At 37.4% G+C, this 22,836-nt stretch overlaps 1 protein-coding gene across 4 annotated transcripts in view; it reads right to left on the bottom strand.

Annotated features, from left to right (window-relative positions):
- The window catches only part of CFTR (CF transmembrane conductance regulator), a 264,214-nt gene that overhangs the window by 132,413 nt on the left and 108,965 nt on the right, over positions 1 to 22,836 (bottom strand). For all 4 annotated transcript variants that reach the window (XM_086396784.1, XM_086396783.1, XM_086396785.1 and 1 more), the window contains exons 4-10: positions 20,940 to 21,155; positions 16,615 to 16,704; positions 15,560 to 15,723; positions 14,329 to 14,454; positions 11,128 to 11,374; positions 6,648 to 6,740; positions 39 to 218 (exon numbers count right to left, since the gene is read on the bottom strand). In XM_086396784.1, the coding sequence (XP_086252910.1) occupies positions 39 to 218; positions 6,648 to 6,740; positions 11,128 to 11,374; positions 14,329 to 14,454; positions 15,560 to 15,723; positions 16,615 to 16,704; positions 20,940 to 21,155 (1,116 nt within the window). The remainder of the gene's footprint in view (positions 1 to 38; positions 219 to 6,647; positions 6,741 to 11,127; positions 11,375 to 14,328; positions 14,455 to 15,559; positions 15,724 to 16,614; positions 16,705 to 20,939; positions 21,156 to 22,836) is intronic.

Here is a 22,836-nt window from a genome sequence, read left to right as displayed (position 1 = left end):
AGGTTAACATCTTCACGGTGAGGTATAAAAGAGACTACCTTGCCTGCTCCCGTAGATCCAGCAACTGCCAACAACTGTCCTCTTTCTATCTTGAAACTGATATCTTTCAGGACAGGAGTACCAAGAAGTAAGTTACTGAAGAAGAGGCTGTTATCACCATTGGAAATTTTTCTATTGTTATTATTTTCTTTTGCTTTCTCAAATAATTTACTAAATCCCTGTAAAAAAGAAAAAAACACAGTAAATAAGAAGGTATGTTTCTCAGATATTTTCAATGTGTGTGTGCGGGTGCAGTTGTGTCCGATTCTTTACAAACCAGTGGACTGTAGCCTGTCAGGCTCCTCTATACATATAATTTTCCAAGCAAGAATATTGCAGCAGGCTGCCATGTCCTTCTCCAGGAGATCTTCCTGCCCAGGGATCGAACCTGCATCCCTTCTGTCTTCTGCATTGGCAGGCAGGTTCTTTACCAGCTGAGCCACCAGGGAAGCCCAATATTTTCAATAGCTATTTACATGATGTATTATTAGTTTGAAGAGTATGTGGACATGGTCCATACTTTATAGCACACAAGTTATAGCACATGATTTCTAGAGCACATGACCCAAAATATTTCAAAATTATAATAATAATTTCAATTGCTGATTGTTGCTCAACATCAAATTTAATTAAAGATATCTAGCTGGCAACCCTCTCCATTGTTCTTGCCTGGAGAATCCCAGGGACGGGGGAGCCTGGTGGGCTGCCGACTATGAGGTCGCCCAGAGTCGGACACGACTGAAGCGACTTAGCAGCAGCAGCAGCAGCTATCTATACAAAGGTATCTATCTCCTCTCCCATAGGCTGAACACATACACATATTTATTCAATCTTCAGCAGAGTAACAATATATGAGGTAGACTTTATAAACTCTTTCATTCAAAGTTGTAGACTTTGACTCAGAGAGGTTAAGTAACTGAAGTCATTTAAGCAGTAGGCCTGAGTGGAATTACAACCCAAATCTTCTAACTCTATCACGCTGGCACCTTACTCTGAGAAGCTCAAAGTATTTTAGTAGTTATTACTAAGTGTAAATGTGATGATACTACCATTTAATTTGAATGAATTCCATTCTTGCAAAAGTGCTGGGAGAAGGAGTTCTTTTTTGAAAGCTCCCTGCTTCTGGACTGCCCTATGGGATGCGTTAGAGTGCGTGCATGTGTTTAGTCACTCAGTTGTGTCCAACCCGTTTGTGACCCCATGAACCATAGCCCACCAGGCTCCTCTGTCCATGGGATTCTCCAGGCAAGAATACTGCAGTGGGTAGTCATTCCCTTCTCCAGGGGATCTTCCCAACCCAAGGATCAAACCCAGGTCTCCTGCATTGCAGGCAGATTCTTTACCATCTGAGCAGTCTTCAAATCACAGTTAATAGCACTGCAGGTGATCAGGAGGAAGGTAGTTGTTCACAGAGTTTTAAGAGAATGTGTTTTCACAACCTCAACATCCCGAAGTACTCCTTCCTAAAGTTAATCATCTGAGAATTCGCTTGCTCTGTCACTTCTCTTTCCTACTTTCTGCTTCTCCCCTCAGAGAAGAGGCAGCCTTCTCACCAGTCCTAAGTTTAGCTAGGCTGCCCTTTCCGGAGTGTTAAAACTCCATGATACAAACATGGGGACCATAAGAGAATGATTTTCTCTTGATAGGGGATCCCATAAAAGCAAAGCCAGAAATACTGAAGGAGGTAATATTGTGTTTCACCAGGTTTCAAAGTGATGGCACTTTGGAGATGAATTGAAGAACAAGTTATTTTAATTAACTTATTATTTATCTAATTTTAGTAATTTAATAAATTAATACAAATTATTATCTGCACTTTAAAGTTACATTTTCCTGATATAAAGCAAGTAATATTTATCTGATTGACTTAGCAATCAGACTTGACTCTATAAATTCATTTTATTTTCCTTGAAATTGAAAGTACTGAAATGGCAGCTCCCAAGTTTTGACAAAAATCCATTTAACATATGAAGACACTATACAATAGACAAGAATTACATTCTTTACCACCACTTAAACCTATGTTGAAAATTCATAAGTCAGCTTAAAATGTATCAGCGGTATACAGATTTTCAGTACTATCAAACCTTTAGGGCATACATAAGCAATTAAGGTTTAAGACTACTGCTTGAATTCTTATGAGATGGATAGCTAACATCTCTTTCAGTCATCAAATAACTAAAAGCAAATTTTTAAGAAGTAGGCAATGAAAATTCTTCAAGTGAGACAAAGGCATTTTTTATTCTATTATTAACTTAATTTATTGAGCATCACCTGTATAGTAAAGACCACCTCAAAAGTCTCAAATAGGAGAGTAACAAATGGGCAGATATTAATATTGTATCGTGTTTAGTGCTACAATGGAAAACTCACACCAAGTCCTATAGAAGCACATTACATAAAGCAAGTTACTCAGTCTGGAGCTTGTCCAAGTAATTAACCCAGTATTAGGCTATGAAGGATATAGGTGGTATTTCACAAGACCAAGAAATAGTACAGGCATTCCAGGAAGAAGGACCTGCATGCATGATGATTTAGGCTTAAAAGGACAACATACACCTCAGGAGTGGTGAGTGGCTAGGTGAATGTATATAGTAAGATGACAAAGGACATCCTCGATAAACTGGGCAGTGCAGACTGTTAAGGGGCTCATTTTCCATGCTTAGAAATAGGGCTTTTATCCAACAAACACTTGGACCAATGGAAGGTTGCTTTTACTTTAATTTACTTTAATTTACTTTAATTTTAACTCCTGATTACAGAAGTCAAAACTTACTTCAGAAAATTTGGAAAACAGATAAAAGCAGCAAGAAGAAAAGAGAAATCAGCTGCAGTCTTAACACTGAGAAGAAATCATGTTTAACATTTCAGTGAGATCCCTCCACTCCTTCGCATATACGTAAAATCATATATAATTTACATTAAGGAAAAATTATACATGAGCTTTGTGATCCTCTTTTTCTGACTTACAATATAAATCATAAATATTTTCACATACCATTAAACACTCTTTTTGATATAATTTTAAGTTGCAAGATAGTATCAAAGAGTGTGGATAAACTATAAATATTAATAGTTCTCATTTTTTACATTATATGACTTTCTTTTTAACTTAATAATTCTGTGATGTGTGTACTTTGCTATAAATCTTGGAACAAATCTCTGGTTTTTTTAGTATAAATTTCCACAAGGGAAATTTCCAGAGCAAAGGTATAGCAAACATTCCAAGTCTTTGGAAAAGTAGTTTCAAATTCTCTTCCATCAAGGTATGAGAGTGCTAGATTTCAGGAACCATCATTAACAATGGTGATTTCTGATTTGGGATTTATTTTGTTTTGTTCTATTTTTGTGTGTTTTGTAAGTGAAAATGGAATCTCAGTATTGATCTTATTCTTATTTATTTGATCCCTACTCTGGCTGAACACTTTCTGTGTTTACAAGCTCCCTGTAGTTGTGAGAGAAATGATTATGGTATCCTTTGTCTTTATTTCAGTATCTGTCTCATCTTCTCAACTAGCTGCATAATAATTGATAAATTATGACATTCTGAGCTTTAGGCTCCTGGACTGTTGAGGATCTTAAGTGAGATAATATAGATGAAAGTATTTTGTATACAGTAAAACAGTAGTCCATTTTTTTCATTAGACACAGGATGGTGAGTAGAAAATACATTTAGAGTCAGAGAAGCCTAGGCTGACCTTTATGTCCTAACCAGTTGTATAATCTTGTTCTAGTTACTAAAATTCCCTAAAGCTCAGCTTCCTGATATATAAATAGAAATTGTCCCTACTCACAGGTGTGAAGTGAGGGAGGAGTCATATATAATTCATCAGGGACATGCCTCTTGAGTCACTGGGTGAATGGTGAAATCATCAAATGAAACAGAGAAGACACTGGAAGAAGCGGGTTTATGAAGCTTGGGAAGTGATGAATGTGAAGTGTTTGAGGACCTTGCAGGGAATTGGAAATAATGTATGAAGTTCAGGAAAGAAACTGGGGCTGAAGATTTGCCTTTGAGAGTCATCAGCACATATATGTCAGTTGAGCCTGGGCTGAGTCACCCACAGAGAGCATGAAATACCAGAAGGCAGTGGGGACCCTGTGGCCGACCGCCACTTCAGAGGCAGGCAGCCAAGACTGAGAAGTCATGGTTGGAATATAAGATTACATGGAAAGAGTGGTTCATGAAAGCTAAGTTAAATAAATATTTCAAAAGAACAGTTTTTAATGCATTGGTAAAGACAGAATCCAGATTGCAGAAGGCAAAAGTCAAAAGATGAGGAAGTAAGAACAGTTTTAACAACAAAGGGAAGGAGAATGATAAGGCTTGGATGATGGGGTTCGGGGGGGGCAAAAGTCAGAAAAGAAATTTCTTTAACTTGAAAATATTTAGATATTAAAAGAAGTCAGTTGAAAAAAAAGGAATTGCGCTTCTAGACTGAGAATAGTTGCTGGCTCCATGTCCTGAGAAGATGAAGCAAAATAACAATAGTTCAGCTAAGGGCCGGGGGAAGCATACATCCTTCTCTTAGACAAGAAAGAAGAAAATAATAATCTCAAGGGTGAAGAAAGAAGCTGTAAGAATTCATATATGACACTCTATATTTTATAGCATCTATATACTTTCTCTCTATATTACAGAAGTCAAGGCCATCTGCTGGGGGTGAGCATATCTGGGAGAGATTGGGAGTTTCAGGAAACGTAAAAATCTGGAATTGCTTTTAGGGAAATGGTAAATAAAATTAAGTAAAGACAAATGAAAACATTTCCCAAGAAAGTTTACAGGCCCATTTAAAGTTGAAACAGTAACTGTATAAAACTTATAACTGACTAGAGTATTTGATTTTCCCAGATAGCATTCCCTTCACCAAAGCTGTTAAGAGAATGTCTTACAGCAAACGATTCAGTGAAAAGAAAAGGGGATTGAGGGTGCTGTTGTAGGAACAGCTGAAGTGACTGATGGAGGTTAAACCAGGAGTCCAAAAGGGAGAACTAAGGAGACTAGAAATCTTCATGAAATTGGAAGGTGGTAAAGGTGGGATTAAGAGACTGAGAGAGCTAGGATTGGGAAACTCTAAACTGAGAAAGAGATTCCAGAGCAGGACATTTCCAAAGTGCAGTAAGTCTCGGCAATCACCAAGCTCAGCATATGAGCATGAGAGGAAGCTTCTGAAGAAGTAACTGTAAACAGAAGTTCTGAGGACAATATTGGAAGGATTTTTCATGTGGGTATTAAAGTCTTAGACACGATGAGAGCGGTTTAACCAGCACCACTGTCCTGGGTAAATATCATCAAGGAGTGTCCAGAATTTGCTAGGTGACGGTGAGAGTCGGGAGGACGAGGATACAGCCAGATGGAAGGCAATGGTTCAGTGAAAGGGTTGTAGACCGTGACATTTGGTCCAAAACTTAGCTTCATCCCTTGCCTGGTACATGAGCTGAGCCAGGTCCTATAACCTTCCTAAGCCTCCATTCCCTTATCAGCAAAATGGAAATATTAAGATTACATCATAGGAATGTTGTAAGAAATAAGACAAAACATGTAAAGTGCTTATCTAGTACCTGGCACATAGTAAGGGCTCAAGCATGCTATCTATTTCATTAGATGAAAGGAGAATGAGATGGAGATTAGAAAAACAATTGTCTGCCAAACTCCTTGCTTTTCTTTCTGTCTAGAAGGGCATTTGAAATTCCTAAAATCAAAGAAGTAAAATCAATCTAACACACACACTTCTCCATAATTTTTCTAGGCAGATAAAGAATTATTCTCTTACCTCTATCTTAAAAAAAGAATTACAGTGACGCCCTTAGGATCAACTTACTTATATAAATAAAACCAGTTTAAGATATTGTGAAATATGTAGAAATAGGACATTGCTTGCATAATGCCTATGTTTACTCAACAGAAAAAAGTGATAAGGAAAGAGGAACTCCACTGGTATTCTCTATAATCAAATATTAGTCCTTTAGAAGCTGAAAAATCATTAATAACATTTTTTTTGACCATGAGAAATGAGAATTTTTAATAGTGAATTAAAATAAGTGAAAATAGTAGAAAACAATACATAGGTCTACCCCATATACACCTTTATGTTTACTGGTATATGCAAAGCACGTTGGACTGGAACTTGAGATCAGAGAGGGTAGCATTTACTGAGGAACTATTACGTGTGCGGTACTATGCTGAATACTTCCCATAAGTTATCTCAGTCAAACTTCACAACAACCTTGTAAGGTATATATTAATATTCCCACTTTACAGATGGAGAACCAGAGGTTCCACAAAATTCAGTAACTTGCACTAGAGAGTAAATGGTAGAAACAGTACTCAATTCCAGCTCAATTTGGCTCCAAAACCTATGAGCACTGCATTACTTCCTAATTTATTATGTGAAACAAATTACATGACTTAGAAAAACACGAAGAGGCCAGTCTGTCATATTTCATATTCCTGGGCCTCCACCTCTTAAACTACAAAATAAGTGGAGTGATTCCTCTTTCAGTTCTAACAATTCTATCATCATTCTAACTTTATTGCCCATTAAGATGAAAACCAGAATCACAAATAAGAAAAGCTTAAATATTTAGAGCAAACAAAAAATTCTGACCTCCTCCCAGAAGGCTGTTACATTCTCCATCACTACATCTGTAGTTGTTAAGTTATATTCCAATGTCTTATATTCTTGCTTTTGTAAGAAATCCTGTTTACAAAAGAAAGCAAAAACATATTATACAACTAGGATACTGTTAATACATTATTACATCTATTTAACTCTAATAAGTGCTGCATTTTGTATTTTATGAATTATATTAGAAATTTTTTCCTAAAAAATAATTTTATAAGTGTTCTAAAGTTAATTGTCAAGTACTAGGATTCATTATATTATAAATGCATTCTTTAAATATGTGACATTTTACAGAACTTCAGTTCAGTTCAGTCGCTCAGTCATGTCCAACTTTTGCGACTCCATGAATCACAGCACGCCAGGCCTCCCTGTCCACCAACAACTCCTGGAGTTCACTCAAACTCATGTCCATTGAGTCGGTAATGCCATCCAGCCATCTCATCCTCTGTCGCCCCCTTCTCCTCCTGCCCTCAATCCCTCCCAGCATCAGAGTCTTTTTCAATGAGTCAACTTTTCACATGAGGTGGCCAAAGTATTGGAGTTTCAGCTTCAGCATCAGTCCTTCCAATGAACACCCAGAACTGATCTCCTTTAGAATGGACTGGTTGGATCTCCTTGAAGTCCAAGGAAATCGCAATAGTCTTCTCCAACACCACAGTTCAAAAGCATCAATTCTTTGGCGCTCAACTTTCTTCACAGTCCAAGTCTCACATCCATACACGACTACTGGAAAAACCATAGCCTTAACTAGACAGACCTTTGTTGGCAAAGTAATGTCTCTGCTTTTGAATATGCTATCTAGGCTGGTCATAACTTACCTTCCAAGGAGTAAGCGTCTTTTAATTTCATGGCTGCAATCACCATCTGCCATGATTTTGCAGCCCCAAAAAATAAAGTCTGACACTGTTTCCACTGTTTGTCCATCTATTTCCCATGAAGTGATGGGACCAGATGCCATGATCATAGTTTTCTGAATGTTGAGCTTTAAACCGACTTTTTCACTCTCCTCTTTCACTTTCATCAAGAGATGTTTTAGTTACTCTTCACTTTCTGCCATAAGGGTGGTGTCATCTGCATATCTGAGGTTACTGATATTTCTCCTGGCAATCTTGATTCCAGCTTGTGCTTCTTCTAGCCACTGGAGAAGGGAATGGCAAACCACTCCAGTATTCTTGCCTTGAGAACCCCATGAACAGTATGAAAAGGCAAAATGATAGGATACTGAAAGAGGAACTCCCCAGGTCAGTAGGTGCCCAATATGCTACTGGAGATCAGTAGAGAAATAACTCCAGAAAGAATGAAGGGATGGAGCCAAAGCAAAAACAATACCCAGTTATGGATGTGACTGGTTACAGAAGCAAGGTCCGATGCTGTAAAGAGCAATATTGCATAGGAACCTGGAATGTTAGGTCCATGAATCAAGGCAAGTTGGAAGTGGTCAAACAGGAGATGGCAAGAGTGAACGTCGACATTCTAGGAACCAGCGAACTAAAATGGACTGGAATGGGTGATTTTAACTCAGATGACCATTATATCTACTACTGTGGGAGGAACCTCTTAGAAGAAATGGAGTAGCCTTTTGGTCAACAAAAGAGTCCGAAATGCAGTACTTGGATGCAATCTCAAAAATGACAGAATGATGTCTGTTTCCAAGGCAAACCATTCAATATCACAGTAATCCAAGCCTGTGCCCCAACTAGTAACGCTGATGAAGCTGAACAGTTCTATGAAGACCTATAAGACCTTTTAGAACTAACACCCAAAAAAGATGTCCTTTTCATTACAGGGGACTGGAATGCAGAAGTAGGAAGTCAAGAAACATCTGGGGTAACAGGCAAATTTGGCCTTGGAATTTCGGAATGAAGCAGGGCAAAGGCTAATAAAGTTTTGCCAAGAAAATGCACTGGTCATAGCAAACACCCTCTTCCAACAACACCAGAGAAGACTCTGCACATGGTCATCACCAGATGGTCAACACCAAAATCAGATTGATTATATTCTTTGCAGCCAAAGATGGAGAAGCTCTATACAGTTAGCAAAAACAAGACCAGGAGCTGACTGTGGCTCAGATCATGAACTCCTTATTGCCAAATTCAGACTTAAATTGAAGAAAGTAGGGAAAACCACTAGACCATTCAGGTATGACCTAAACCAAATCCTTTATGATTATACAGTGGAAGTGAGAAATAGATTTAAGGGACTAGATCTGATAGAGTGCCTGATGAACTATGGAATGAGGTTCGTGACATTGTACAGGAGACAGGGATCAAGACCATCCCCCTGGAAAAGAAATGCAAAAAAGCAAAATGGCTGTCTGGGGAGGTCTTACAAACAGCTGTGAAAAGAAGAGAAGCAATAAGCAAAGAAGAAAAGGAAAGATATAAGCATCTGAATGCAGAGTTCCAAAGAATAGCAAGGAGAGATAAGAAAGCCTTCCTCAGCAATCATGCAAAGAAATAGAGGAAAACAACAGAATGGGAAAGACCAGAGATCTCTTCAAGAAAATTAGAGATAACAAGGGAACATTTCATGCAAAGATGGGCTTGATAAAGGACAGAAACTAAATGGACCTAACAGAAGCAGAAGATATTAAGAAGAGGTGGCAAGAATACACAGAAGAACTGTACAAAAAAGATCTTCATGATCCAGATAATCACGATAGTGTGATCACTGACCTAGAGCCAGACATCCTGGAATGTGAAGTCAAGTGGGCCTTAGAAAGCCTCACTACAAACAAAGCTAGTGGAGGTGATGGAATTCCAGTTGAGCTATTTCAAATCCTAAAAGATGATGCTGTGAAAGTGCTGCACTCAATATGCCAGCAAATTTGGAAAACTGAACAGTGGCCACAGGACTGGAAAAGGTCAGTTTTCATTCCAATCCCAAAGAAAGGCAATGCCAAAGAATGCTCAAATCACCGCACAATTGCACTCATCTCACACGCTAGTGAAGTAATGCTCAAAATTCTCCAAGCCAGGCTTCAGCAATATGTGAACCGTGAACTTCCTGATGTTCAAGCTGGTTTTAGAAAAGGCAGAGGAACCAGAGATCAAATTGCCAACATCCGCTGGATCATGGAAAAAGCAAGAGAGTTCCAGAAAAACATCTATTTCTGCTTTATTGACTATGCCAAAGCCTTTGACTGTGTGGATCACAATCAACTGTGGAAAATTCTTCAAGAGATGGGAATAGCAGACCACCTGACCTGCCTCTTGAGAAACCTATATGCAGGTCAGGAAGCAACAGTTAGAACTGGACAAGGAACAACAGACTGGTTCCAAATAGGAAAAGGAGTACGTCAAGGCTGTAATTGTCACCCTGCTTACAGAACTTATTTATACGTTAAATTTTAACATACCACTGACTCATCCTTGTACTAGACTACATGTTAACCTTAGTAATGAATTTAAAAAGCACACCTGAACTACCCACTAATCGCCTCAATTCAACATTAAGAGAGAGAAAACTGGTATTTTCATCTTTGTAGCATCCTTCTTTTATTAGTCCCTGGTCCACCACTGGCAAACTCTGTTGGTGGTTTAGTTGCTGGTTCTTGTCCCACTCCTGTGACCCCATGGACTGTAGCCTGCCAGGCTTCTCTGTCCATGGGATTTTCCAGGTAAGAATTCTGGAATGGTTTGCCATTTCCTTCACCAGGGGAATCTTCCTGACCCAGCCAGCGATCGAGCCCGGGTCTCTTGCACTGCAGGCAAATTCTCTACTGACTGAGGTACTAGGGAAGTCAAACTCTGGCCTAGGTTAAATAATGGCAGAACTACCTTAAAGTGGCTCGCCCTTCCCCCTCATTTTTTTACACTTATGGCACACTGATTTATTTTCTGGATTAAATATTTAAATATATATCACAACAGCATAATAAAACATTTTGAATTGTATACTAATTCTAAAAATTATAACCACATCCAAGTTCCTGGTGGTGATTCTGTTAGCTTGGCATAAATTGAGTCTAATAACCATAAGGACTTTAGAACTTCTCTTCAAAATTAACAGCTACGTCAGAATGCTGAGATTTTAAGGTAATTAATGTGGCATACATTGTCATTCTCATCCATCATACTGTTCAGAAAAATACTTGGAAAAGTTTAAGGTAAACATTCCTAGCATAGAAAATTTAATAACTTCCTGATGAATCTGCCACCATGATTTTGCACATTTGCCAAGTTCATTAGAACTATTCGATTGATTGATTACTTGAATAATAATCTCCAGAATACGGAAACAATATTTTTTTCAATTTCTCTGACTAAAATCTCATGGGCTCTCATTTTATTTCACTAGGCTTTACAAGGGCTTGTTGGACCACATATAGACATCAAGAGAGGAAATACTGTACATCAAACAGGTCCAAGGCCAAGAATTCATCTCTAGAGAGTTTGCTCAGGACAAAAGTTCTAAACTGCTCTAAATTCATGGAGTCAGAGGACCCATTTTGGTACACTACCTGTATTTTGTTTATTGCTCCCAGAGAATCATACCAAGTTTGTACAGCCCAGGGGAACTGCCGAGTAACTGCCATGCGCAGAACGATGCAGAATGAGATGGTTGTGAATATTTTTCGAAGGATGATTCCTTTGAGCAGTGCATAAGGAAGCACAGATAAAAATACCACAAAGAACCCTGAGAAGAAGAAGGCTGAGCTATTGAGGTATCTCACATAGGCTGCCTTCCGGGTGAGTTTCAGTTCTGTTCTAAAAAAAAAAAAAACAAAAAAAAACAAATAGTAAGATTTGGGGTGCTTATATATACTTTCCAAAATATCAGGCATCTTGGAATAAAAAATCTGCACATAGACTCTCAAAAGCTTTCTCTCTGCTTTCTGATTCTGGTTCTACCCTAGATGAGCTGTGTGACCTTGAACAAGTTATTTAACCTCTCTGGGCCTCAGTTATCTTTTCTGAAAGAGGGGTGGATGACAATGAATATACCAGCATATAATACGTATAAATATTATTTTTAAATAATCTCAATAATTATTACATTATTTTTATATCTTCATTCACATCATTATTAATTTACAGATTAATGAAACTAGTAATTTTTTATTGATTGGTGTTTTAAGTATTTAAGTACAGATATGAGAATAATGTTGAAAGATTTATAGAAGGAAAAGACAATCCTGGGATTCCCTAATGGATTGTCAACATTTTAGAAGTTCTGGATTGGCTTTGGATAACCTTTAAAATAACATATGAGCCAAAGAGAAGTGGTTCTCAAGGCTTAGCAAAGATAAAAATCACCTGAGAAACTTTTTAAAATGAAGTGTATCAGGATCACCATTCAGAGATATTGACTGAGTCTGCAGTAGGCCTCCAGAATCCGCTTTTTAAAAAAGATTGCTGCCAGTAATTCTTGGAAAATTACAAGAGAATAGATATTGCATCCACCCTCTCTCCTTTCAGGAAAATTATTTGCAATCATACTTTTTTTCAGTCTGAACTGCAAATGTGAACTATTTTTTCAACACAAACAGAAGAGGTTTAAATGCACCAACAGCCAGAAAACAGGGAGTGCAGAGCTGGCAAAAACAGAAGACAATGCTTCCTTCGACCTTCATCCCACCCTCACAGGATCATCAAAACTGGAGTCACTTGTGATCCTTCCGTTCAGCTCTTGTGAGGGAAAGAGCAGAGATGAGTCAGACAAGTAGAGCATGCTGGTGGGAGGGGGCGATAGCTGTGCCTGGCATTTGGGTGCTAGTTCCACATGCTTGTACAACTCAGAAAAGTTCTCATTCTCAAGTGGTAGAATTCAGATGAAATCTTTTTTTCAAGTCTGAAAAAAAATGTAATCCTCAGCACTCTGATGAAGAAAATGAAGTTCAGTGCTCCCACCTACATTGTGATTCCCAGTCAAATGTGGTTTAGCTTACCTATTTTAATTATTTGGCATTAAAGGCAGATTATGATTTTGGAATCTAACTGGGGTGTGACTCAGCTCTGCTGGTTATAGCTATGCCATCTTAAGCAAGTTGCTCTTCCCTCTGTCCCTACAGAATCCACATCTACAGAAGAGAAATGTAACATCTCCCTTGTGGAGTTGTCGCCACAATAAACGACAGCACAGGAACTTGCACTTAGAACTTTCATGTCTCTCTAATCTTCAACTGAAAGAATACTGTTGGCTAGGCTTATATTTTTTTAATGCTAGAAAATGCTGATTACCAAAATGTTAATAAATTTGTCAAAACTGTCATTGTATATTATAAACAGTTGAGGAAAATGAAGGAATGATACTATAAGAAAAGAATAACGGGCTCAAGAACATGTATTGATAAAGAATCACCCAGAAAGCAGTACTCCCCATAATAATAACACTAACACTTTGAGTCATAAAAACATTTTATCTTATTATGATTAAAAAAAATTGAAAGTGACTTTATTACCAGAGAGCAGTAAAGAAGTAGATTTTCAGGGAGCACTGCATAGCCTTTTACCCAGTTCATCAGTGACCCTTGAGAGCTAACTCAGTTGTTAAAGAGAAACATTTCAACCAACTAAGCAAGATCTTTACGGATGTTTCTGGAAAGAAAATATAATTCCTTTCCTGGATTTGTCTTGAAAGGCATAATAAAAACAGGTGACCAATCATGTTTGGGCAATAAGTAGTCTTTTACTCTTTCTATTTACATGGCAAAGGACTTACCATTTCAGCATCTCTTTTGTTGTTCCAATCACACACCTGCAGCTTAGTTACCACTGTCTCCTGGACTCAGCAGCCTGAATCCCTGATAATCATATTCATATCATCTAAAATGGAACTCTTCTCTTTAGTATCTTTTCTTCCTTTGAAATTCTCATGAGCTAATTCATTCTGAAATTATTTGCCCTTTAACAGAAGATCTATGCCCACTGAGTCTCCTTAGAACCCTTTTTTAAAATTGCAATTTGTAGAACATGGAACTTGACTAAAGAAAAATGGTCTTAGGGCTACAGAAATACCTTGGTTTATATCATGTCCAAAATTTTCTCAGCAACAGTATCCCAGTCTGTGCTGTACTTTTTTGCTGGCTATAATCTTTACTAACCAGTGAAAGAAAGTTATCTGAGGCAAAACAAGACCAGAGATCAAGATGGGTGCCAAGTACTGATTCTACTTCAGGCGGTGGCTTTCATTACTTGAATTGATTTTTCAAGTGGAGGGTTTATAGAACACAATTTATAGATATTACCCTGGCATTGCTCTTAAGTAAAGGAAGAACAAACATATTTTAAACAAACAGAAGGGTTTTTTTTGGTTTTCTTTTCATGAGCCATAACATACAAATTAAGGAAGTTATAATACTAGAGAATCATTTATTTGGCTCAGAGTTGTATCTTTTTTACTCTAGCAGCTCTATTTAAGGTTTCATTCAGTCTTTAGCATCATGATCATTAGTTTAGTCTATTAAGCAGCTGTAAACACAAATAGGCAGTTCTTTGTAAGATATCCTTGTAGTGCAAAAATAGCTCACCTATGTAAAATGCCAGTCCCATGAAAATGACATTAGACCACTAACACATGAATACTGATATAACTTAACACAACTATTTGGTTGTCAGAAATTTCAAATATGAGCTGAAGTCCACTGTGACATACTCCTTTTAAATATATTAAACCTTAATTGACTAATTTAACTGATATTAACATTTTTCGAATGACTTACTGTCTTAGGTTTTCAATGATTTTTTCCATTGCTTCTTCCCAGCAGTATGCCTTAACTGATTGGATATTTTCAATCATTTCTGATGTTATCACCAGTCTTTCATTGATCTTTCCAGCTCTCTGATCTCTGTAAATTATTTCATCCACAAATCAAATACTTAGTAAAAATAAGGCAAGCCGCCCACTAAGAACTGCCCAAGCTTTTAAGAAAAGCCACATTTCTTTTATTAAACAGATGGATGCTTATTTTATTATCAAATACACAGTGACAAAAATAGTAACACTCAATCAGTAAATGCCTCCCAATTGCAGACCATGTATGAGATGCATGTCATATACTATGCCTAATCCTCCAAGGAAGGCGACTATTTCATTTTCAAAACTGAAAAAACCAGAAACACAAAGGTTGAAGCAGCTTGACACAGGTCGTATGTCTAGTAAGGTGCAAAGTAGGATTCAAACTAAGAACTATTTGACTCCAAAATTTGAACATTTTCTTTCACACTCTAGCTGGCAAACTCCAGAAGTCCTCTTTCATAAGCAGTGATTGGGATCACTGAATCATTCAGTAAAAGAAAGCCACTAAGGCTGTGATGTGATGATTCATGAACCAGAGTAGAAAAAGCTCATGAACTTTACCTAAAATGTATGCATTCCCTCCCATTCACAATGTTTTGAATACAATGTTTGGATACAATGTTTTATCCATTGTACCTAAATCTCTGATGTGCAAAAAAGCAAAATGGATGGTAACATACTTATAAAGAAATTCTATAGACTGGCAAGCTAAAAAATGTACCATTGATATAGAAAGTATCATTTATATCCAGGTCCCCAACTTCTGGGATCTAATGTCTGATGATCTGAGGTGGAGCTGATATAATAATAACAGAAATGAAGTGCACCCCTCTCCCCATCCATGGAAAAACTGTCTTCCACGAAACCAGTCTCTGGTGCCAAAATGGTTGGGGACCTCTGATAACATCATGAAAATATTCCTTTTTGCGACATCTAGTAAGAAGATCCAAGGTTCAGTACATAGAGAAGTTCTGGTTTTACCTGAGTGGGCTAGTATGTCATACACTCTGCCTAATCCTTCTGACAGCCTAAGGGAGATGATTATTTCATTTTAAAGATGAAAAAAACAAACACAGTGGCAGAAGCAGCTTGACACAAGTCATATAACTAGTAAGAATGCAATCTGTGTTTCACACTATTTAAAGAGTTTCTACCTGTACTTCATCATCATTTTCCCTAATCCGGCTTGAAGAAGGGCGAGGACTATGAGGAAAGCAAGCCCACAGAAGGTGAAGGCCTGCAACAACTCCCAGAGCAGCCCCATGAGCAGCGTCACTTGCAGAGGAGCGATCCACACAAAATGTGCCAGTGCGAGTCCCTGAAAAATAAAATCACAGTGAAAACCATGGACATTTTATCCTCCACCCCCAAAACAAAGAGAAAATCAAGAACAGGAGAAAGAAATCAAGCACAGTGAGCTCATACAATCATGGTTCTGAATGCACTAAAATCTAGGTATTCATTATATGGAGCACACAGCAATGTGCTTAAACATTCTACACAGAGACTAACTGCAAGTTAGTCCAAACCAACTGCAAGTCACTGTGATTTTTTCCAGTGGATATGTGTGGTGATTGGATATCACCACACCACTTAGGTACCGTGTCTAGAATTCTTTAAGTAACTTATTCCTCTGCGAATAAAGCAAGAGCCATGACAGAGAACATGAGAAGACAAGACTCTCCTGAATTTCAGTCTATAAAATTGCACAACCCTATTACCTGACCAAATACTCAGAAAACAACATGCACACTCAATTCAAAGTAAATTACTTAGCACTTGCTGAGAGTCTGATAGCATGCTAAATACTAGAAATGCAAAGATAAATACATTGTGTATAAAATACATAATCTGTCCTCAAGGACCTTGAATTTTATTGTGACAGAAGACAGCCCTAAACAAGAATTTTTCAGAGTATCATACTCAGCCAAAGGAAATAACTGATTTAAAGCACTAAAATGAAACAAGATCTGATAAGGATTTAATTTTGAAAAACCACACCAAATAAAAAGCCAGCTGAGGTGCCCTTGAGTTGTCTGGTTCTGTGAGATCCCAAAATGGCACTCTGCTACACAAGTCGGTTTTCAGAAATAGGGAAGCTAGGAATGCTTATGACATAACCACTCACTAGTTATCTGACTCAGAAAATCTTTGGGGTTGTATGATTTATAACAAAGGTGCATAGAAGAGTAAATCAGTAGGTACATACTTCATCAAATTTGTTCAGGTTGTTGGAAAGGAGACTAACAAGTTGTCCAATACTTATTTTATCCAGAACACGGCTTGATAGCTTCAAAGTCTAAAAGGAAATTAGAAGTTAGATGATGTCACTGCACAGTAGACATATTTATAAGCATGTTATAATACAGCTGAGGAGTTAGGTAACTATGCATGCATTTTTTAAGTAAACCTAATAAAATTATCTTATGTTCATTTAATTTAATATCTTCTCAGATTTATAAATATTTCTCTTTACAATAAATATAATGGCATGCCTCTACTTATATTATTTAACAGTATCTATGGGGTCGCAGAGTCGGACACGACTGAAGCGACTTAGCAGCAGCAGCAGCAGTAGAGAGGGTTAACAATTGTTTCTAGTCCAAAATGGGAAAAATATTGTACTTGAATATTCATTTATATACTGCAGAGGTTTGCTTGTTGTTTTTTTATTTTTGTTTGTTTTTATTACAGATGAAACTAAAGGCAAGTGAAATTTGAGATTAAAACTTCAGTCTCATAGGGAATTATATTCAATATCTTATAATAACCTATAGTGGAAAAGAATCAGGAAAAAAAAGATATATATATATCTGCATCACTTTGCTGTATACTTGAAACTAATAATAATGTAAGTCAATATATTCAATAAAATTTTTTAAAATAAAATCTTGGCCTTAAATTTTTCATGTACTCTATGGTGACTGTTGAATAAAATTACAGTTAAAGTCAATACAAGTATATTATAAATAATTATTAATAATTGTCTGAAAGATTACATTAACAACAAAAAATTCTTAAATTTTACAACGAAAAATACATCCATATAGACAAACAGGATTATAAGTAGATAAATTAATTATTATTATGAGTGGTCACAGGCACACTTCGCCTACAAAATTTAATAAGAATTGGCTTTGACTGAAGAGTACCCATTTAATATTTGCTTCAACTGACTCTTACACATGTATTGAGCACTTAGATACAAATCACTGTATTCAGGGTTTCAGGGATTATTATTAGTTATTAAAAAAATTATTACCTCAAGACACCTAACAAATACATAACTAAATATGATAAACTAGTTAAAGGGAGTGGAATATAATAGGGTGGTTAAGAGCAAGTTTACATATCTGGTTATAAAAATCTGTAAATATTTCACTGAGGGAGAATTTAAGATGGTGTGGAATAACAGATAGTGTTTAGATAAGCACAGATGAAGAAAGAATAAAGCTGTTAACTCCAAATGCTATTAGAGTAGTATGTCGGGGCAGGGTCCATTGAGCTAGATGATACATGCTTTAGTAACACACTCAGTCTCAGGTGACCCGAATTCTATAATGCTTAACATGGAATGTACGTGCACAATAAATACTCAGTGAATATCTACTCACTATATAGTTATCTTTCTCAAAATTCACAGGCAAAGTTCAACCTAGTTTGCATTTAGATTCATTATTTAAAATCTAATTTGAATGTATCATGTTGCAGATTTTGGAACAAAGAAGATGATGCTCTATGACAAAATCTATAATAATCTGGGAAGAGTCAGTGGCTGCCTGCCACATGGATAAAACTGGTCAGATAAGGCACTAGTTAACTTTAGTGACCAAACCACACATGGAGATGCAATTGTCTTCTTAGATGGTGATGTCAGTGCAGGTCAGTAGGTATGGCTAGAGGGGTAAAGTAAGCTGGGTAAGAGCACATATAAACAACACTGAGAAAGAACAGACATAGCTTCCAACTTTTCATTAACGCATCCTGGGTTTGAAGGAACATATATTGCTGTATTTGTGCTAAACATAATATAAGAACTAATCCACAAACTAAACAACTCTTTGCCCTCCCTTCCACTTTAGCCCTGAGGGCTTCATGTCTCTCTTTCTATGTAACACAATTTGACTTGCAACATTATTTCAGTACCTATCTTATGTTCTCTAGTAACTGGAAAACCCTTAACTTCAAGAGGGAAGCCCATGTGGCACAGTGGTAAAGAATCTGCCTGCCAATGAAGGAGACATGAGATGTGGGGTTTGATCCCTGGGTTAGGAAGATCCCCTAGATAGGAAATGGAAACCCACTTCAGTATTCTTGCCTGGAAAATTCCATGGACAGTGGAGTCTGGCAGGTCCATGGGGTCATAAAGAGTTGGACATGACTTCAAGGATTGTGACTTATCCACTTTAGAAATTTTGAAGCAGTTCTTACACAGTGTTCTATACTTTTTAGGCCTTTAGTTTATCAAAATATTTTATTCATAAAATAGGAATAATAGTTTCTACCATATAGAGTTTTGAGGAGGATCAAATGAAATGATATACCTAAATCACTTAGAAGTTTGTCATGAACATCAATTATCACTATAATAATCACTTTTATAACTGTTTTTATTTTTTTATTTTTTTAAGCACGGAGTATAATTTTATTTATTTATTTTTATTTTATTTTTAAACTTTACAATATTGTATTAGTTTTGCCAAACATCAAAATGAATCCACCACAGGTATACGCATGCTCCCCATCCTGAACCCTCCTCCCTCCTCCCTCCCCATACCCTCCCTCTGGGTCGTCCCAGTGCACCAGCCCCAAGCATCCAGTATCGTGCATCGAACCTGGACTGGCGACTCATTTCATACATGATATTATACATGTTTCAATGCCATTCCCCATATTTCCCTACCCTCTCCCTCTCCCTCTCCCACAGAGTCCATAAGACTGATCTATACATCAGTGTTTGTTTTGCTGTCTCGTACACAGGGTTATTGTTACCATCTTGCTAAATTCCATATATATGTGTTAGTTATAACTGTTTTTAAACTGGATTCAACTTTCTTTCATATGCATCTTGTCTAAATTCTATCTTCTAAATGATATCTAATAATTTATTCACTTATATAAAATTTCTGGATCAAGATAAGATTTTTATTGATTTATCACCTGTGCTTTCCTGGCACTTGTAAACTGATGAGATTGCAGCTGGGGTGATTTGGTTACACTGTGGACTCAGTTTTTCACTTGGGCCTCCATAAAAGGTCTTTTTGAACACTAATGTATAACTATCAAGGTTTTACAACACCACTGACCTTGCATGTATATTATGGAAATGTTAATGGGTTATTTGTAGAGGGAATGTCAGGTCCACAGCTCTTATAAGCCAAATATATAAAGTTTTTATATTGGGGGAATAAGAAAGAGAAGAAGGGTAAAGAAAATAACCAAAATAACCAACAAACTATCTATAAAAAAAAAAAATAAGAAATCTTTAATCTTGGTAAATCAAAGAGTCACACATAAATCAGGTTGGTGAAAGCATGTATCATTGTGTCACTAAGATGACCTTAAAATGTGTTTGTAAGGTAAGAAATTCCTTTTTTTCCCCCACTGTGATGCATGGCATGCAGGATCTCAGTTCCTCAACCAGGGATCAAACCTGGGCCCCATGCAGTGGAAGTGTAGGGTCTTAACCACTGGATCACCAGGGAAGGCCTGGTAAGACAGTCTTAATTTGAATCCACCCAAAGCATGGTTTAGCAACGTGGGCTTTTGACTTGACAATGAATACGGAAAAGTAGAAAAGGTTCTTATGGTTGCCGTGTATGTGTTATTTCAAAATTTTTAATTTCCAAGACTTAGGATGACAAAAATCTAACTCAAAATAAGGCAGTGGATACTATCATTGTGTCATAACTAGTTAAAAATAGCACGAAGTCATGTCCAGCTCTTGTGATCCCATGAACTGTAGCCTGCCAGGCTCCTCTGTCCATGGGATTCTCCAGGCAAGAATATGGGAGTAGGTTGCCATTCCCTTCTTCATGGGAACTTCCCAACCCAGGAATTGAACCCATGTCTCCCACATTGCAGGTAGATGCTTAACTGAGCGAGCTATGGAGGAAGCCCCCATAACAAGTTAAGGTAGAAATATCAATTGCTTGGTTGATCAATAACAATTATACACTATATTCTTGTTATTGCACATAAAGGCAAATGGCATTTTACCATAAGATGATATTTTGTCAATGACTTTTATGCACACAGCAAGAATCATTTCAACAGGGAGCCATGGATTCCAAAAACTGATGATATGGAAAAAACAAATATGAAGCTTAAAATACAGGCAGTTTACAGAATTACTCAATAATTATTAGTTGAAGGGAAGTATCAAGGAAAAATTAGAAATATTCATTATTCCTGCCATTTACTTCACAGCCCTACAAAACTGATTTTAGCATTTATCCCTTACTTGTACTAGTGTAGCATTTAAAACACAATGCCACTAACAAGTAGCATAAAGACTGTGCAAGGAAGTATTACCTTCTTATAAATCAAACTAAACATAGCTATTCTCATCTGCATTCCAATGTGATGGAGACCAAAAATGGCTGGGTGCAGGAGCAGTGTCCTCACGATAAAGAGAAGGCATAGGCCTATGCCTAAGTAAATGGCAATGGAGCGTTCCACCTTGTTATCTGGGTCATAGGAAGCTATGATTCTTCCCAGTAAGAGAGGCTGGACTGCTTTGGTGACTTCCTGCAGAAGATGGAAAACAGAAAAATGAAATTTTATTTTTCTTTCATAAAGTGCCCTCACAATTTCAACACAAGCAGTTTCATCTTTACAGGAGGATTTAAAATGGGCTTACACAGCAGGCCATGCCATACATGAAACTCTTGATGTCCTTTGTAATATCTTTATACTATGAAATAAGACTTTATTTAGGTTTTAGCAAAAATCATTTGGAAACATTTATGTACGAGGTGTTTTCTTTCTTTCTTTTTTTTTTTTTTTCACTAAAAATATATAGCAGCCATAAAGTAAAGGTCCAATTTCTAAAGTAGTGTGTTAATTGGTAACATCTACATTGCACTTAACACTTTATAAAATATTTTTCATTTGATTTTTATGACAACTTCAGGAGTCAAGAGTAGGCATTATTAGTTTCACAGTGCAGATGAAAAAACCGAAGCCAAAGAGACCAAGCGATTGATGTGATTTCAAAATAGAACTCTCAAAAGTACTTTGAGTGATAGAATGAACAGCAGAATGAACAGCTTCTTGAGACAACCACATAAAGGGGAGCTGGCAACAGGAGGGAGGAGCAAAAAGGCACTGGTGCCATTGACAGTCCGATGCCGTATCCTTCCCAGTCTGGGATAGGTGGTGACTTTTAGGAAGAAGTGTGTCAAAAAATTGCAGCCTCAGGCCAGTTTCCAACTATTCATCAAGGGCTCAAAGGTCTATGAGTTAACAAGAAAGAAAAGAAAGTGAAGTTGCTCAGTCGTGTCTGACTCTGAGACCCCGAATCCTGAAAGATGATGCTGTGAAAGTGCTGTACTCAATATGCCAGCACATTTGGAAAACTCAGCAGTGGCCACAGGACTGGAAAAGGTCAGTTTTCATTCCAATCCCAAAGAAAGGTAATGCCAAAGAATGCTCAAACTACCGCACAATTGCACTCATCTCACATGCTAGTAAAGTAATGCTCAAAATTCTCCAAGCCAGGCTTCAGCAACATGTGAACAGTGAACTTCCTGATGCTCAAGCTGGTTTTAGAAAAGGCAGAGGAACCAGATATCAAATGGCCAACAGCTGCTGGATCATGGAAAAAGCAAGAGAGTTCCAGAAAAACATCTATTTCTGCTTTATTGACTATGCCAAAGCCTTTGACTATCTGGTTCACAATCAACTGTGGAAAATTCTTCAAGAGATGGGAATACCAGACCACCTGACCTGCCTCTTGAGAAACCTATATGCAGGTCAGGAAGCAACAGTTAGAACTGGACATGGAACCACAGACTGGTTCAAAATAGGAAAAGGAGTTCATCAAGGCTGTATATTGTCACCCTGTTTATTTAACTTATATGCAGAGTACATCATGAGAAACGCTGGACTGGAAGAAACACAAGCTGGAATCAAGATTGGCAGGAGAAATATCAATAACCTCAGATATGCAGATGACACCACCCTGATGGCAGAAAGAGAAGAGGAACTCAAAAGCCTCTTGATGAAAGTGAAAGTGGAGAGTGAAAAAGTTGGCTTAAAGCTCAACATTCAGAAAACGAAGATCATGGCATCCGGTCCCATCACTTCATGGGAAATAGATGGGGAAACAGTGGACACAGTGTCAGACTTTCTTTTTTTGGGCTCCAAAATTACTGCAGATGGAGACTGCAGCCATGAGATTAAAAAACGCTTATTCCTTGGAAGGAAA

This window comes from Bos grunniens, chromosome 4 (genome assembly GCF_055505025.1).
Source record: "Bos grunniens cultivar Pamir isolate PY7600 chromosome 4, Bosgru_T2T1.0, whole genome shotgun sequence".
Taxonomy (NCBI): domain Eukaryota; kingdom Metazoa; phylum Chordata; class Mammalia; order Artiodactyla; family Bovidae; genus Bos; species Bos grunniens.
The sequence above is the reverse complement of the archived record's forward strand: the minus strand, read 5'-3'. Positions and strand labels throughout refer to the sequence as shown.